At 55.9% G+C, this 14,908-nt stretch overlaps 1 protein-coding gene across 1 annotated transcript; it reads left to right on the top strand.

Annotated features, from left to right (window-relative positions):
* Positions 1-9,024: 9,024 nt before the first annotated feature.
* Positions 9,025-10,126, top strand: LOC104032139 (C-C motif chemokine 21-like). The gene is made up of 3 exons (XM_009484382.1): positions 9,025-9,091; positions 9,715-9,835; positions 9,955-10,126. Exons 1-3 carry the CDS (start codon positions 9,025-9,027, stop codon positions 10,124-10,126), a joined length of 360 nt encoding a protein of 119 aa, XP_009482657.1.
* Positions 10,127-14,908: the final 4,782 nt, after the last annotated feature.

Raw genomic sequence — 14,908 nt, 5'->3', positions numbered from 1 at the left:
GAGTCTAGTGCTCAATAGTGGCTGCTTTTTGCTTTCGCTGCTCGCTGTACTGCTGTACCGCTTATCATCTTACTCTGCTGTGCCTGGGAACATTTTGATAATAGCAATGGCGATGTGCCTGGGCTGGCAGATGGCCAGGGCATCAATTCTGCTTCTGTGCTGCTCTACTGGGCAGGCTGGAACTCCAGTGTGAACTTGAGTGGAAGGAACTGTGACCTGTAGATGAGTCCACGTGGGAGCAGGTGTACCCCAAGGTGTCTGTGGCTGTGATTATGTCCGTGTTGCAGCAGGTACACATTGAAACATCTGTGGCCATGGACAAGGCCATGCTGGAACACTTCGAAATGTCTGTGGCCATGGATAAGTCCATGCCACAGCAGGTATACCTCTGAAGGGACTGTGGCCCATGGATAAGTCCAAGCCGGAGCAGGTGCACGGGGAGGAGTTCATTGCAATGTTAAACCCTATGGCCTGGTCCAAAGGGACCAGTGGTGGAGATTGTAATGGATATACGTTGATATACCCATGATTTGAGTTGCATGTTATAAGAAGTACTATAGCAGGCACCACCTGAAACAATGGAGTACGAGCCTCAACAAGAAGCAGTGCACGTGCAGCAGTGACCCAACCTGAGCTGGCTTTGGTGCCCAATAACTCCACACAGCACACCACCACCACCTCTCCTGTCCTGAGTGACCACCATGACAGATGGAGCCCAAAGTCACAGACTTAAATGAAGTCAAGGGACAATTTGTGGACATTTTACAGGGGTGGCCCATGGACTAGGGGAATGATGTGTATTATTTCAAAGGATGGGAGGGAAGGTGGTGGTTAATGAGGATGTATTGGATGGTGTGGGACCTGAGCATGACATAAATGGTATTGAATAAGGGGTGGAGATTGTACTGGTTTTGTCTGTAATGAGTTAATTTTCTTCATAGTAGCTCATAGGGTACTGTGTTTTGGATTTGTGACCAAAACAGTGTTGATAACATAGGGATGTTTTAGTTATTGGTGAACAGTATTTGCATAGTCTCAAGGCCTTTTCTGTAAGCTGGGGGTGCATGAGAAGCTGGGAGGGGACACAGCTGGGACAGCTGACCCCAGCTGACCAAAGGGATATCCCATACCATATGATGTCATGCTCAGCAATAAAAGATGGGGGAAAGAAGGAGGAAGTGGGGGGGACACTTTGAGTTACAGCATTTGTCTTCCCAAGTAACGGCTACATGTGATGAAGTTATTTACTCCATCAGTGTGATGAAGGCTTTCTTGGAAGTGGCTAAACACCTGCCTGCTGATGGGAAGTAGTGAATGAATTCCTTATTTTGCTTTGCTTGTGCATGCAGCTTTTGCTTTACCTGTTGCCTTTATCTCGAGCCACGAGTTTTCTCACTTTTACCCTTCTGATTCTCTCCCCCATCCTACCTGGAGGGGAGTGAGCGAGCTGTAGGTTTAACTGCTTCTGGGGTTAACCTACTACAGCAGATCAGCCTATTTTTAAGTTAAAGCTGTGCTACCCTTGGGCTGTGATGAGAGGGTGAAGCCACAGCTCTGAGTTGTTGGTGGGACATGTCCTGCCCAGCTCAGCATTGAGCCTGAGTCTAAGGTGGCTCTGGAGAGAGTGGGAAGAGATGGGGACAGGCAGTGAATGATTTGTCCCTGGAAACCCATGGGAAGACTTGGATCTGGCCTTGTCTCCCTGCTGAGTGGAGAGAGAAACCCAAGGGGCATGGGGTGGACCACATCTGCCAGAGCTGTCTCCTGAGGGGCTTCAGAGACTCAGGGACTGTGGTATTTGTCTATGTGATCAGATGGGAGGTAGTTGTAGGCAGTGGAGACAGCAGCATGTCCTGAGGATGTTTCCCTGCCTATGGTGTAGTGCCAACCATATCAACTGGTCTTGTAAACCTCTTTCTTGCCTCTGTAACCTTGCCTTGGTGCATCTGTATGAGGGTTTGCAATCCTAGCAACTGTCAGAGGGACCTTCGGGCCTGGAACGGAGCCCTGCACAGATGGAAATGGGGGCTGCAGCCCTCATGGTATTCTTGGAGGGATAAATTGCCCTTTGTGAGAGTGACCATGGTCAGTCACTTCTGGGGGACACAGGACAGGGCCTGGACTCAGTCTCGTCTTGGCAACCCTGAGCTCCTCCAGACCTCTGCAACATGTGGGGTCTGCTCTGCTGCCAGCGGGTTGGGATGGGACCCATCGAGGGGCTATGGTGGTGTATCTCCCCTTCCTCCTGATGCCTGAGCCAGGCAGCCTCCAGGAGAGGCTTGCAAACTGCCTGGGTGTCTTTCCCAGAGCTGCCATTGCAGGGTCTGTGGGGCTTTGGCAGGCGGACACTGCCGGAAGGTCTCCCGGCTTCTGGCCCTGCAGCTCTTCCCTTGCAGTAAGCAGCCATCTTGCCTGATCCCCAGCCCCAAAGGGAATTTCCAGCCCCTCACATACCACACACATACCACACATCCACTGCTCCCAGCCCATCACATACCGCCTGCAGCCACCCGCCGAACCAAGGAGCTCAGGTGCTCGCTGGCCAGCTGCAGCATCTCAAGCAGAGCCCCAGCTCCAAACACTGTTTTCCCTGTACTTTGGTGGGTGCCTCTTCCCCTCTGCCTCCTCCTGGAGACCAGTTTGATGGCCAGGTCAAATGGCCAGTCTTGACTCCCCAGGTCTTTGGTGTACCTTGGTTAGTCCCTGCTCTGCGAGGAGGTTACTGTACATCATGTTGGTCTCCTTGGTGGTGCAAGGCATCCCCTCTGCATTACTCCTGTCTGTCTGGGTGGCAAAATGACCCTCAGGTCACTCCTCATGTCTTCAAGCATTGCCCCCATGGTGGAGTCAGCTATCGCATTACTTTGATGGATCCTTTGCTTTGCCCTACTGCTCTGAATTACTGTGAATGACCAGTTATATTTAAGTATGGAGTATATAACTTCCTATCTTTCCATTATATCCAGTCAAGATGAGACCTGTCCAGTGCGGAACTGGGCTCCCGCAGCCCCCCCGGCTGTTCCCGTCCCTTCCAGCAGCTGTTTACTTTCTGTGCAGGCTTCTGGGAAGGGCTGAGCTGGCACTACGCGGGTGCCCTCCTGGCACCGGTGCTCCCTCTGATGCCAAGTCCATATGCTCATGGCCCATGAAGCTGGCAGGCAATGCAGCGGGTCTCTGCCTGGTGTTGATGCCTGGAAGCTCCTAGCCCTGCGGGGCTTCATCTGCTTTCTCTTTGCTTTCTCTCTGCCTTTTGCATGTTCCACTACTGCCTGGGCATTGAGTGGCTGCTTCCCTGGGTAGAGTGGCTGGCTGAGCCATCACTAGGAGCAGAGTCCTTCTCTGGTGTTTTCCAGTCTTGGCTGAAGCATATCCAGTTTCTAGTTTATGTGTTGCTCTAATGTCTTCTGCAAACTCTCCAGAGCCTTCTTGATGTTTTCCTTCATTTCCCTTCGGCTGTCTTTAATTTCTCAGTCTCCATTTCCCCCCTCCTGATGAACTTGCCGCATGTGCCAGCTTCTGTTTGCTCTGGAGGCCGGATCCGGGCTCTTCAGCCTGCGGAGCTGAGCTCGTGCCAGAAGCGTGGGGCAGAGCAGGCTGCTGGGCGGATGCCGGGCGTCTGCAGCACGGCTCTGCCTGGTGTCAAGTACAAAGTCCAACGTCTCTCCGCACGGAGATGGAGAAGGAGCTGTTTCCTCTCCAAAAACACTCAGTCAGCTTTTTTCCCAGCAGCTTCTCAAGTCTCTCTGAATTCACACGCCAGGACGATGCCTTTGCATGAAGCATCCCTGCCCGGACAGAGCCCAGCCAATCCAGCCATTCCAAACTGCACAGAGCTCCTGGCTCGGCTGGCATGCATGCTGTGCCTTGCTTTGGGGGCTGCTGCTGCTCACTTTGCAGCGAGAGGATTTATGACTTGTTACATCTCCACTTTCAGTGAAAGCTGGGTTGGCGCCAGCAGTTTCTACAGAGTTTTACACTGCTGTATGAGGAACCATGGGATTTCTGGATGGAGGATTGATGTGCTTCTTGGTGGAAGAGGGAGGGCTGGGCCTGTGGCTGGTGGAAGAGCTGAGAGGGGCCCAGTTTTTGGAGGGTTATGCAAACACCAATTGAGCCCCTCTTCCTTGCAGCATCTGCTGCTCTCTGGCCTAGCATCTCTGCCAAGAGCAGGAGCCTCTCGCCATGTTCCCTTTCCACCACGAACCTTGGCCACCCCATGGAGGTCTCTGCCATGCCATGGAGGGACAGGCTCTGAGCCATCACCCCTTTCAGCACTGAATATATTTCTTGGTGATGTAGTGACAAATGTGCACACTCACAACAGCCCCAGCCCAAAGAATCCTGCGTGTTGGGTAACGCCTGGATCAGGAGGGGTGAGAGCCAAGCAACCCTGACCATGTGCTTTCCACAGGGAGGCAAAACACAGATCCTTCCTGGCTCCTTGCATTTAGGTCTGAGGGAGTGCTACGGGCAGCGCTGTGTGCCACGCAGAGGATGCTGCAGGAAAAGGACATCTTGCCACAGTGCAGGACCCACTCAGGTTCCTCTTAGTCCACTCACTAACCCCCTGCATATTTTCCAGCAGCGAGCCTGTCCTACCCCAAAGTGGCTGAGCCACTCTGCAGGCGTGCCTAGCAACCAAAGGGTTAACTCCTTGCATCCGCACCCAGCTAGGAAATCAAATTTCCACCTGGTGTGTGTGTGGGGGGGGCAAACTTCTCCTGGTTGAAGACCCTCTCCAAGGTCAGCCGGCTCCAGAGCCCATGCGCGGGGAGGGGACTCCCGGGGAGCCGGCTTCCCTGCCCTTCCCAGCATATTGTGCTCATGCCGCTCTTCCCATCAGCCTCACCGAACGCCGGGGGAAGATGCCGCAGCCAGCGGGGAGCCTGCCCGGCTCGTGTGCTGCTGGCTTCCAGCAATTCTTTCCCGCTTCCCGAGGACCGTTTTGCTATACTGTGTTTCTATATGGTGTGCCTGGCAGGCAGCCCGCTCCCCTTCCCAGTCATGGGGGTTTTCCACGCTGGGCTTTGCAAACTACCTCTGTGCTGGGTCCTGGGAATTGGGGCCTCTGCAGGAAGGAATTCGCTGGTCAGCGGGTTGAGTGGAGCTGTACGACCCTATTCCTGTTAGCAGTGACTTTAACTTGGAGGCAGCATCCAGAAGGGTTTGGAAATTCCCAGTGCCCCTGTTTGGCTCCCCTTGATGCCTTTGGTCCGTGTGTGCACCCAAGGAGCCTCTGCCTTCATCCCGAAGCCACCGGGGGAGCAGACCCTGCTGTCTGGTTAAACAGGGTGCACAGAGCTGAGGGTTTTGCAGGGCTGAAGGGCAGCCCAGAGCTGGATGGGCAGAGGCCTGCGGGGTCAGGAGAGGGGCTCTCCTGGCATTATGGCATGAGATGCCAGGAAACTGTGACGCTGGAAGCCAGGGAAGTAATTTATAGGCAAACTCGAGTCTCTGGTGCTGGGGTGTGGGGTATGAACATGGGAAGCATTTAGGATGGAGGTTTGAGTGAGTTCCTACAAGCTCCCACAGTGGTTTCACTGCCTGGGAAAGGCTCACAAGCAAGGTGTTTTGGTGACCTTTGCTATGGTCCCACTATTTTTGCACACTTGGTGTGTAAGGACACCGTAGCCTCTGCCTAGGACACCCTCCCCTCTTCCTGTAGTCTGGAGGTTCTTCCACCACAGGGATGCACAGAGGGCTGGAGCTGGGCTGCCCAGGCAGGGGGTAGCTGGAGGCACCATTGCATGAAGCCCTGTTGCAAAAGCTCTGTATGGTGTCTGACACAGACCCTGTGGCCAAAAAGACTTTCCCTGTGGCTGAGACACCACGGAGGGGCACCCTGCCTGGTTATTTCCCCCTCCATGTGTCTGTCTCCATCCTGCACTTCTGAGCTCTGGAAAGAGGCTAGAGGCTGCAGGAGCCCAAGCTGCTGAGAAATGGGTTTGTGTAGGTGGGTGCAAGAAATTGTGCCTGGCCAAGTGGCTGCTGGATGATGATGGTGTTGGAGAGCCCTAAAAAGCCTTGCTTCCACCCCCCACCCCCGGCAGCTCCTCTGTATCCCAAAAGTTTGGTCTGCCTTGCCACCCCCCCACAGACAGGGATGCTCACCCATCTCTCGTTGCCAGGAGCTGCCTGCTTTCTCCCTGGGCTGGGGGCACAGGTGATAGAGCAAGGCACCTGGGGAGGAGGGAGTGAATTGGGTGCTCTGAGGGAAGGGAGGCTGGAGGAGAGATGGGGCACGGACCTCCATGCCAGTTTCCATGGGGCCCCGCTGATCAGGCAGGCAGGTGCATCTGCATTGCTCAGCCAGAGCAATGGCCAAGTAGTTCTGCCCTTAGTTTGTTCCCTCCTGGGTTCCCTCCAATCCACCTTCCCTGGAGGGGCTGGAGTGAGGGTCTGCTCAGCCAGCTGCTTTCTTCAGGGTGCAAGCTGCGGCGACCAGGGACTTGCCAAAGATTGATGCCTGTGAAAGGAACGCGTGCCTTGACCCTCTTCAGCAGCTCAGACTCTATTTTGGGGCTGGCCTCTGGCTAGAAGATGCTGCTGCAGTGTCTTGAAAACACACAGAGAGCCAGGGACTTTCCAGGCGCCTGCTGCCACGGCTGGGTCTGGGAGTGGGCAAGGAAGGGAGCTGGCCTCCGTGCTGGGACTGCAGAGCTCTCCTGGGCTCCTTCAGGAGTGGAGGGAGCCCTGGGCTGGACTGGTCCATGCTGGGGGCAACCTGCAACATGTATCCCCTCCCTCCACATTCCTTGTCCTCATATCACATAGGCTCTGGAAGACATTTCATCAGGGTGGATAGCTACAGGATCAGTGCTCCCCAGCTTCTCCACTACATGGATCTGCAGTGGGACAGTGTCCCAGATGTGCCAACTGCAAGGGTTCATCCAAGTGCTCAGCTGGGTACTGCTGCCTGGAGAAGTTGCACAAATAAAGACTGGAAAGGTGGTAAAAGCCAGTGTGGCTCTCCTTTTTCTGCCATGTCCTGATGCCACCAGTGCTTTGGGGTTGGAGGGATGGGTGACAGCACACAGGATGCCTCCAGGGACCAGTTCCCTGTGCTGCCAGGTACCCTGGGGAGATGTACCCACAGGCAACCTGCTGCTGCCCATGGCCCGTGCCTGCTGCATGCCCCAGGGGCTGCTGCCTGAGACCACATTGACGTTGGTGCTGCATGAGTGCATGGGGAGCTGCATCCCTGCATCTGGGAACTGGGCACACAGGTACCCCCAACCATGAGAGCTCCCTTTCTCTTTGCACGGGTGATGGGGGAAGGTGCAGGAGCACAGCCCTGGATCCCATGCTACCCCAGGCACCCAACTTGTCCCTGAGGAAGGCAGCAAGCCACTGCAGCTTGCCGGTCTCCTTGCCCAAGAGAGGGCTGCAGGGCAGTTGTTGGTGACTGCCCCCACCACGATGCCAGCATTGCCCCATCCCTCTGAGGGGGGCGAGAGCCTGGGTATCTTATTGCAGGTCTGCTTTCTACAGCAGCCAGGACTTTGGTCTCCCCTTAGGTTACTCATTGCCCTTGATAACTGTTTATGAGGGTCCTTATCAGGAACAGGTGAAAAGTCCTGGGGCTGCACCCCAGGGTTCAGACAGCACAGCCAGGGAAGGGGCTTGGTCCCCACCGGCACTGGGGAGACCCCAACACAGCTCCGCATCCCGTCAGGGCTCCTGGGATGTGGCTGACGCAAGCAGCAGGAGTGGGGCTGACCGAGGAGCTGGAGGCCAGGGCAGGTGATGAGAGTCTGTGAGCAATGGGGTGGTGAAGCTGGGGATGGAACGGCAAAGGGGGCTCCTTTCTGTCTGCATGGGGGGGCTGGAGAGACACCGGTGCCCAGCTCTTCTCAGAGGGGACCCTGGGACAGGGCAAGAGACAGTGGATGCATCAAGGGAAATTCCAATTAAATAGCAGGGAAAATGTTTCCAACATGAGAACATTTCAAGCACTGGAACAGGTTGCCCAAAGCAGTTGTAAAACCTCCATCCTTGGTCTCTTCCAGACCATTCCCTGGCAATTGCATGAACACGTGGAGGTCTCTAGCCATCCCCTGCTCAGAGCAGGACTGGTGTTTCACCAGGTTGTTCAGGGCTTGGTCCAGCCATGTGACCATCTCTTTGGGTGGCCTTTGTCCTGAAGGCTCCTATTCAGCTCCTCCAGGTCCACTTCTGCATAGCCCCCGTCTCACCAGCCCTGCCCACCCTTGTCTGGCTGCATGCGGTTGCACCATCCCACCTGTTGGACTTCACATTTTGTCTGTGTTGAACCTCAGGAGGTTCCCATCAGCCCATTCCTCCAGCTGGTCGAGGTCCCCATTCACCCTCAGCTCCCCCCAGTTTGGCATCAGCATCAACGCACAGTGGGCTGTGCTATCTCCCCCAGCCCCATTTGCAGTCCAGCCCCCGCACATCCCAGCCCTACAGATGCATTCAGCTGTTTGGGAATGCTCCCGAGGCAGCTGGAGAGGGATGGAGGCTCAGGGGGCTGGGATGTGGGGTCACCCTGAGCTCCTTCTCACCTGTGTGGGGTGGGTGGCTTGGTTTGGGAGCAAAGCACAAGGCGGAAAAGCGAAACAGATTGACTCCTTGGTTTCCCTAATGGCTTGGCTGCCTGCCAGGGTCCCTGTCTGGGGAACAAACAGGCAAGCAGCAACATCTGATCACTGAGAGCAGGTAGCGGCAGGTTGCAGGACCGGATAGGAAACAGGAGCCCACAAACTCATCTAGCCATGATGGGGGCCCTGTCTCCGGCGTGCCCCCACCTGGCACCCCACTCTGTGATGGGCAGCTGGGAACAAGACAGGACGTGTCCGTAAAGCGGGGCTCACAGCTTACAGGAATCCCCCACCCTCCTGCTTCTCCATCACCCAGCCCTCCGCTGGACAGTGGGCTGCCTGCCAGGCTCTCCGAAAATGAAAGCAAAGTGTCCGGGAGATAAATAGGAGCAGCCTCAGCACAAGGCAGCAGTGCGCGTCCTGCTCCCCAGCCTTGCTGAGCTCAGCACCCGCAGCACCCGCCATGGCTCTGCGCCTCCTCCCGCTGCTGCTCCTGCTGGCTGCTACCGTCCTCATCGCCCGGGCTCAAGGTGAGGGGCACGAAGCCCTGCTGCCCGCCTGCGGGTCGACGGGGCAGGGGATGGGTGCTCGGCGGGGTCTGTGCAGGGTGCTGAGCGGTGTGGTCGCAGTGCATGTGCAGGGTGCTGAGCAGTGCGGTCGCAGTGCATGGTGGGTGTTTGCAGTGCATTTGGGTGTGTGCGTGGCTGCGGGTGTGGGGTTTGCAGTGCAGTCATGTGTAGGGGGGGTGTGTGTGTGTGCACGCCTGGCTGGTGTGTGGCGTTGGCTTGCAGTGCTTGCTTGGCTGGGGAGCATGTGTGTCTGTACACGTGGCTGGTGTGGCAGCAGAATTCCAAGTTGAACAGTGCAGGCAAGAGAATGAGGTTCAGTCCCTTTGCAAGGACCCCATCTCTGCCTCAGTTTCCTCTCTGCTGGCAGTGAAATTGGTGTCACATATCCTCAGGGAAGGGTCCAACCTGCAACTGGGTATGGGGGCTGAGAGCTCCCACCCTCATGTGCTGCCCCATCATCTCTCCCACGAATGATGCCAAGCAACCTCTGGGCCATCAGCCGGCCCTGCTGTGCTCCCCAAGGGCTGGGAAAGTGCCCTGGCTCGGTGAGGGTCCAAAATGCCACGTCCTCCCCTTGCCCCCAGGTGTTGGCATCTCAGCCTCAGACTGCTGCCTGAAGAACAGCCGGAAAGCCATCCCCAGCAGCTGGGTGAAGTCCTACACCATCCAGGGACCGGAGTCGGGATGTTTGCTGCGTGCTGTTGTGTGAGTACCCTGCTGTGGTCCGGACCATCCGGAACAGTTTGGCTCCAGCCAAGCCTTCTGTCCCTGTGTCCTCCCCCCTGCCCACCCCCCCCAGCAAACCTTTCTGCCTGCACCCCCAGGTTTACCACCAAGAGGAATAAGAAGATCTGCGCCTCTCCCACCGACCCCACTGTCCAGAAGCTGATCCAGAACCTGGACAAGAAGGTGAAGAATGACAAGAAGGACAAGAAGAAGGGACATACCACGCGTCCCGGGGGCAGACCCAAGCGGCAGAAGAGGCAGCGGGTCTAAGTCAGGCCTGAAGAGGTAGGCAGAGGGAGTGGGGGGCAGCAGGGTGGTGGGGTGAGGGTGCTGCTCCCCATCCCAGTTACTTCCCCATGGGAGGGCGAGCATCCAGCTCCTGGGGCCCAGCCTGGGAGGGCTGTTGCAGCCGAGGCTGGAGTGTGGAGGCACTTAGGGCATAGCTCCCTCCTGGTCTGTGCTTGCCTTAAAATCAGGTTTCTTTCTGGAGCTGCTGGGGCAAGGCAATGCTTGGGGATGGGCAAGGCACATCGTGCAAGGCAGCGGCCCCCCGGCTGGGGTGAGTGCTCTTGCTGAGACTCTCTCCACCTCACCATCCCCTCCTTGCCCTCCTCTCCCCTAGGACGGATGCCTTCCCCACCGATGACTGACGAACCGCCTGGCAATGGACATCCACAGACCGCCCACCTGCCTGCCGGCCCTGGGGCAAGGACGGCGCTGGCCGAGGGGGCTGCCCTCCGCTCCGCAGCCCCCTCGGCGCAGCCATGCTTGCCACAGAGATCCCCCCAGCTGGGAACCCTGCACTGGCTGGGTGTTTTTGGTGGCGGGGGGAACCCAGGTCCTTGCTTGCCCCACAGCCACGCCAGTGGGGACCTGGACCTGCCTGGGAGCTGAGCCATGGCCCCAAGGGGGAGGCGGGCAGCCTTCCCACCAGAGGGGATTTCTGTAGCCTGGCAGGATGGCAGCTTTTCTTACGACTTTTTTGGGGGATTTTATACATTTGTATTTATATTTAAAGACTATGCTTTCATTCAGCCTTACTGGAGGGCTCTACTTCTGGCTCCTTGTGCTTCACAGAGTACCCTTTATGCTACAGGCTGGCTTTTCTGGAAGGTTGCTGTTATTTTTCTACCAGATAAATGATGGCTGCGTTTCATTTCCCTCTCACCTGTTTGCTCCTTTTTGGCTTGCAGGGCTGTGGGGTGCCAGGCAGGTCCCATGTCCCCGTGGTCCTGCCTGGGCTGCTTGCTGGGCACTTCCTTGCAGGGCAATTAATAGTGGCTGAGATGGAGAGTTTGGGGACAGCAGGGGTGGCAGTGTGGCTGTATGCCTGGGCTGTTCTAGGCTTTCCCTTCGGAATTTATAGTGCGCAGTTGCAGTGTAGTTTGGAGGAAGACAGTCAGGATTTGTCCCCTTGATTTTTTTTTTTTTTAGGTACAAAATCTGCAGTGGAATCAGAACAAATGGTTCATTTTAGTGGAATTTTACCCTTTCATCTCCCTCAGTTTTGCTGTTGTTGGAGATGCAGACATTATTAAGCCAAATGCTTAGTTTTCTGAAAAAAAAAGAGACTCTTGTATACCTTCCCAAGTCTGAAAAGCACACGTGGTGAAAACTGTGCATGAGGCTGGGCAGGTAGGGGAATAGAAGACTTTGCAAAATTCATCGCAGACACGCTGCAGCTGTTTGAGAGCAGGTCTATCCCAAATCTTTAGTAAAATGAGAAGTCACTACTCTGCGGACACTGTTAAGATGAGACTGAAAGTATAGGGGGAACGGATCCCCTGGACAGAGGGAAATGGCATCTCCCTGTGCTTGCAAACCCCCTCCAGCATGCCAAGAAGGAGCAAGTTGAAGAGCTATACTGCAGCTGCAGTGCTATCTGCTTGTAGAGACTTCAGACATGGAGTTTGGTCAGTAAAGGTCTATTAATTCATATAATTGCAATAACAGGATTTGCAGGGCTTAACAGTATCAGCAAAGGCTGTGCGTTGGCTGGAGTAAAGCTTGTAGCTGAGTGTTTCTATCAAGTACATTTATCTGGCTTGATTGCTTTATTTGGCCAGTGTTTAGGTCTATTATTTTGAGGCTATGTAAAAAAACTGTGAAGTCCAAGATACTGGCCCTGAGTATGGGATGGGCACTGAGCTGGCTCTGTGCTGTCCTCTCCTCCATGTGGGAGCACGCGGATGCCTGCCAGAAAAGGATGCAAAGCAATAAAATACACATTTTACAACCAAACTTACTCATTCTGACTGTTGTGATGGGCTTTGGTGGGGCGGGAAGGGCTGCATGGGGGGCTGCTCTTCTGCCCCAAACACCATCATCCCCCAGGTCCTGGCTCTTACAGCCCCCCTGGGCTCTGCATCCCTGGGGTGTAGGGGCTGGGAGCTGCTGGTGCAGGAAAGGGGAACCTGCACATCCCCTCTCTTGTAGCTGTGTTACCCAGCAAGGTGAAGCTATCCTGTTTGCTCAGGACAGCACCAAGAGGTCCCGAGATGCCAGCAAACACAGGGGCACAAAACAGTGTTTTGTACATGGCGCCTTTTGCTCCCGGCCGAGCCTGTCCCTCCAACTCTGACTCTCCCCAGACAAGGCCAAAGCAGGGGCTCTGTACTCCCCATTGCTTTGGGAAAATGACATTAAATCAAGGTATTAATGTGTCTGTGCTCTGGCCTGGCCTTTGCTGGGAGCCTGGGAACTGACACCCACACACTGGGAGTCAGCTGGGGCTGCTGTGGGAGGGCTGGAGGCGGCCCTGCATTTGCTGTGGACGCCCTGCATCCAGCGCTGTGAGGCTGGCCCTGCCTTCTGCAGGACTCCTTGTTGTGCTGGTTGCAGTGTCAGGGGATTCTGAAATGATTGCAAAACCCCCCCTAGAAATGAGGCCCAGCCAAATATGTCTGCAACCACAAACAGCAAAGCATGAGCAGACAGCAAGAGCAAGCCAGCATGTGAAATGTATCCTGGTGTCTCTGTGGCTGTAGATGTAAACACCACACCGGCACTTTTTTTCCCCTTCAGATGCTAGGTGAGCCTTAGGCTAAGACAGGTTAAAAAACATGGACATGGGTTTGCTCTAATTTACCTTAAATTTTATCCTAAAAGCAGGGCTGGTGGAAGAGCACTGGCGTTTGTTCCATGCTTGGGCACTGATACCTGCACAGGAAGGCATGCATGAGCATGGAAACGGATCCACAAATGCAGCCCCACATGTGCCTGTGTCTGCACACACATGGGCATTTGCACACCGCTTCCAGCTTTCCTGCAGAATGCTGCTTTTAAGGAAAATAAGGTGTCAGGGTTAGTGGGAGCTTCTTGCTGGCAAGGCAGGTGGCTGCAGTGCTGCCATGGTGAGGTGGCAGCGGGGAAACACCTTTGAGGAGATTCCCTGTGAGAAGCTGAAGGGATAGGCAATGGGCTCGGATCTGGAGCATGCAGCGGGGGCCAAAACCCCTTCCCCATGGAGGAGCTGAATCCACGGACCCCAGCTGAGAGAAGTGATGTAAAGGTGCTCTATGACAATACCGCAGTGAAGCAGCAGAGGAGGATTCACACAGTTGTACTCCATGGCAGGGCAAACCGGCTGCTTTGCCTCATGTGCGTAGACAGGGCAGAGGTTGATGCAGTGTGTGCCAGGGCAGTGGGTGTGCAAGGGCTGTACAAGCCTTCCCCCCGCCCTGCAACCGCCCCCGACATTTTGCAGGGAAGGCAAGAAAACTACACCCGTGTCAAGCAGAGCAAAAAGTTAGGAGAGCTTGGCCACCCTGGAGCAGAAAGGCTTCGGTGACAGCAGCCAAGCAAGATAGAAAACACAGAGTGCAGCCAAGAAAAGAGAAGTCTTGAACCCGGGTGAAACAATTAGCTCAAGTCATTAGCTGGCACAGATGGTGCTCTGGGCTTGTGCCGGCAGCGGAGCATGCTGGGCTGCAACGCCGGGCTGAGCTCCATCGAGGCTCACCTGGAGATGTGCGCACCGGGTCTGTCCCTCCGCCCCATGCCATTCCCGAGAAGCAGGAGCCAGCTCTGCTGCAGCAGCCCCGTGGGTGCAAAGGGCTGTTTCTGGGGCTGCGTGGGTGCTAGAGGGGCTGTGGTTGCCCACTGAAGCCTCAAGGTGTTTTTTGGTGCTCTCTCCACCAACACTACCCTCCTGGGGTCTGTCATGGTCTTGAGAGCAGAGAGGAGGTGGAGAAGTGGCTGGTGGGCAACAGGGACTCCCACCCTTCCTGCCCCAAGGTATTTGTGTGTCCCAGCCACCCCTTGGTGCCCGTCCTCTTCTGCAGGTCCCCAGCCCAGAGCCTCCTCTCAACCCTTTCTTCGCCTACACCTGCCTGGGTCAGGACAACCCCCGATATCAGTACAGGTTGGGGGATGAAGGGATTGAGAGCAGCCCTGTGGAGAAGGACTTGGGGGTACTGGGGCATGAAAAGCTGGGCATGAGCTGGCAACGTGCGCTTGCAGCCCAGAAAGCCAACCCCATCCTGGGCTGCATCAACAGCAGCGTGGCCAGCAGGTCGAGGGGGGGGATCCTGCCCCTCTGCTCTGCTCTGGTGAGACCCCACCTGGAGCCCTGCGTCCAGCTCTGGGGCCCTCAGCACAAGGACATGGACCTGCTGGAGCGGGTCCAGAGGAGGGCCACCAAAATGATCCGAGGGCTGGAGCCCCTCTCCTACGAGGCCAGGCTGAGGGAGTTGGGGTTGTTCAGCCTGGAGAGGAGAAGGCTGCGAGGAGACCTTATTGCGGCCTTCCAGTGCTTAAAGGGGGCCTACAGGAAGGATGGGGACAATCTTTTTAGCAAGGCCTGTTGTGACAGGACAAGGAATAATGGTTTTAAACTGAAGGAGGATAGATTTAGACTAGACATAAGGAAGACATTTTTTACCATGAGGGTGGTGAGGCACTGGCACAGGTTGCCCAGAGAGGCGGTGGAGGCCCCATCCCTGGCAACATCCCAGGCCAGGTTGGACGGGGCTCTGAGCACCCTGCTCTGGTTAAAGCTGTCCCTGCTCACGGCAGGGGGTTGGGCTGGATGATCTCTGGGGGTCCCTTCCG

Source organism: Pelecanus crispus, chromosome Z, assembly GCF_030463565.1.
Source record: "Pelecanus crispus isolate bPelCri1 chromosome Z, bPelCri1.pri, whole genome shotgun sequence".
Classification (NCBI taxonomy): domain Eukaryota; kingdom Metazoa; phylum Chordata; class Aves; order Pelecaniformes; family Pelecanidae; genus Pelecanus; species Pelecanus crispus.
Note: the sequence above shows the minus strand (reverse complement) of the source record. Positions and strands in the feature narration are given on the sequence as shown.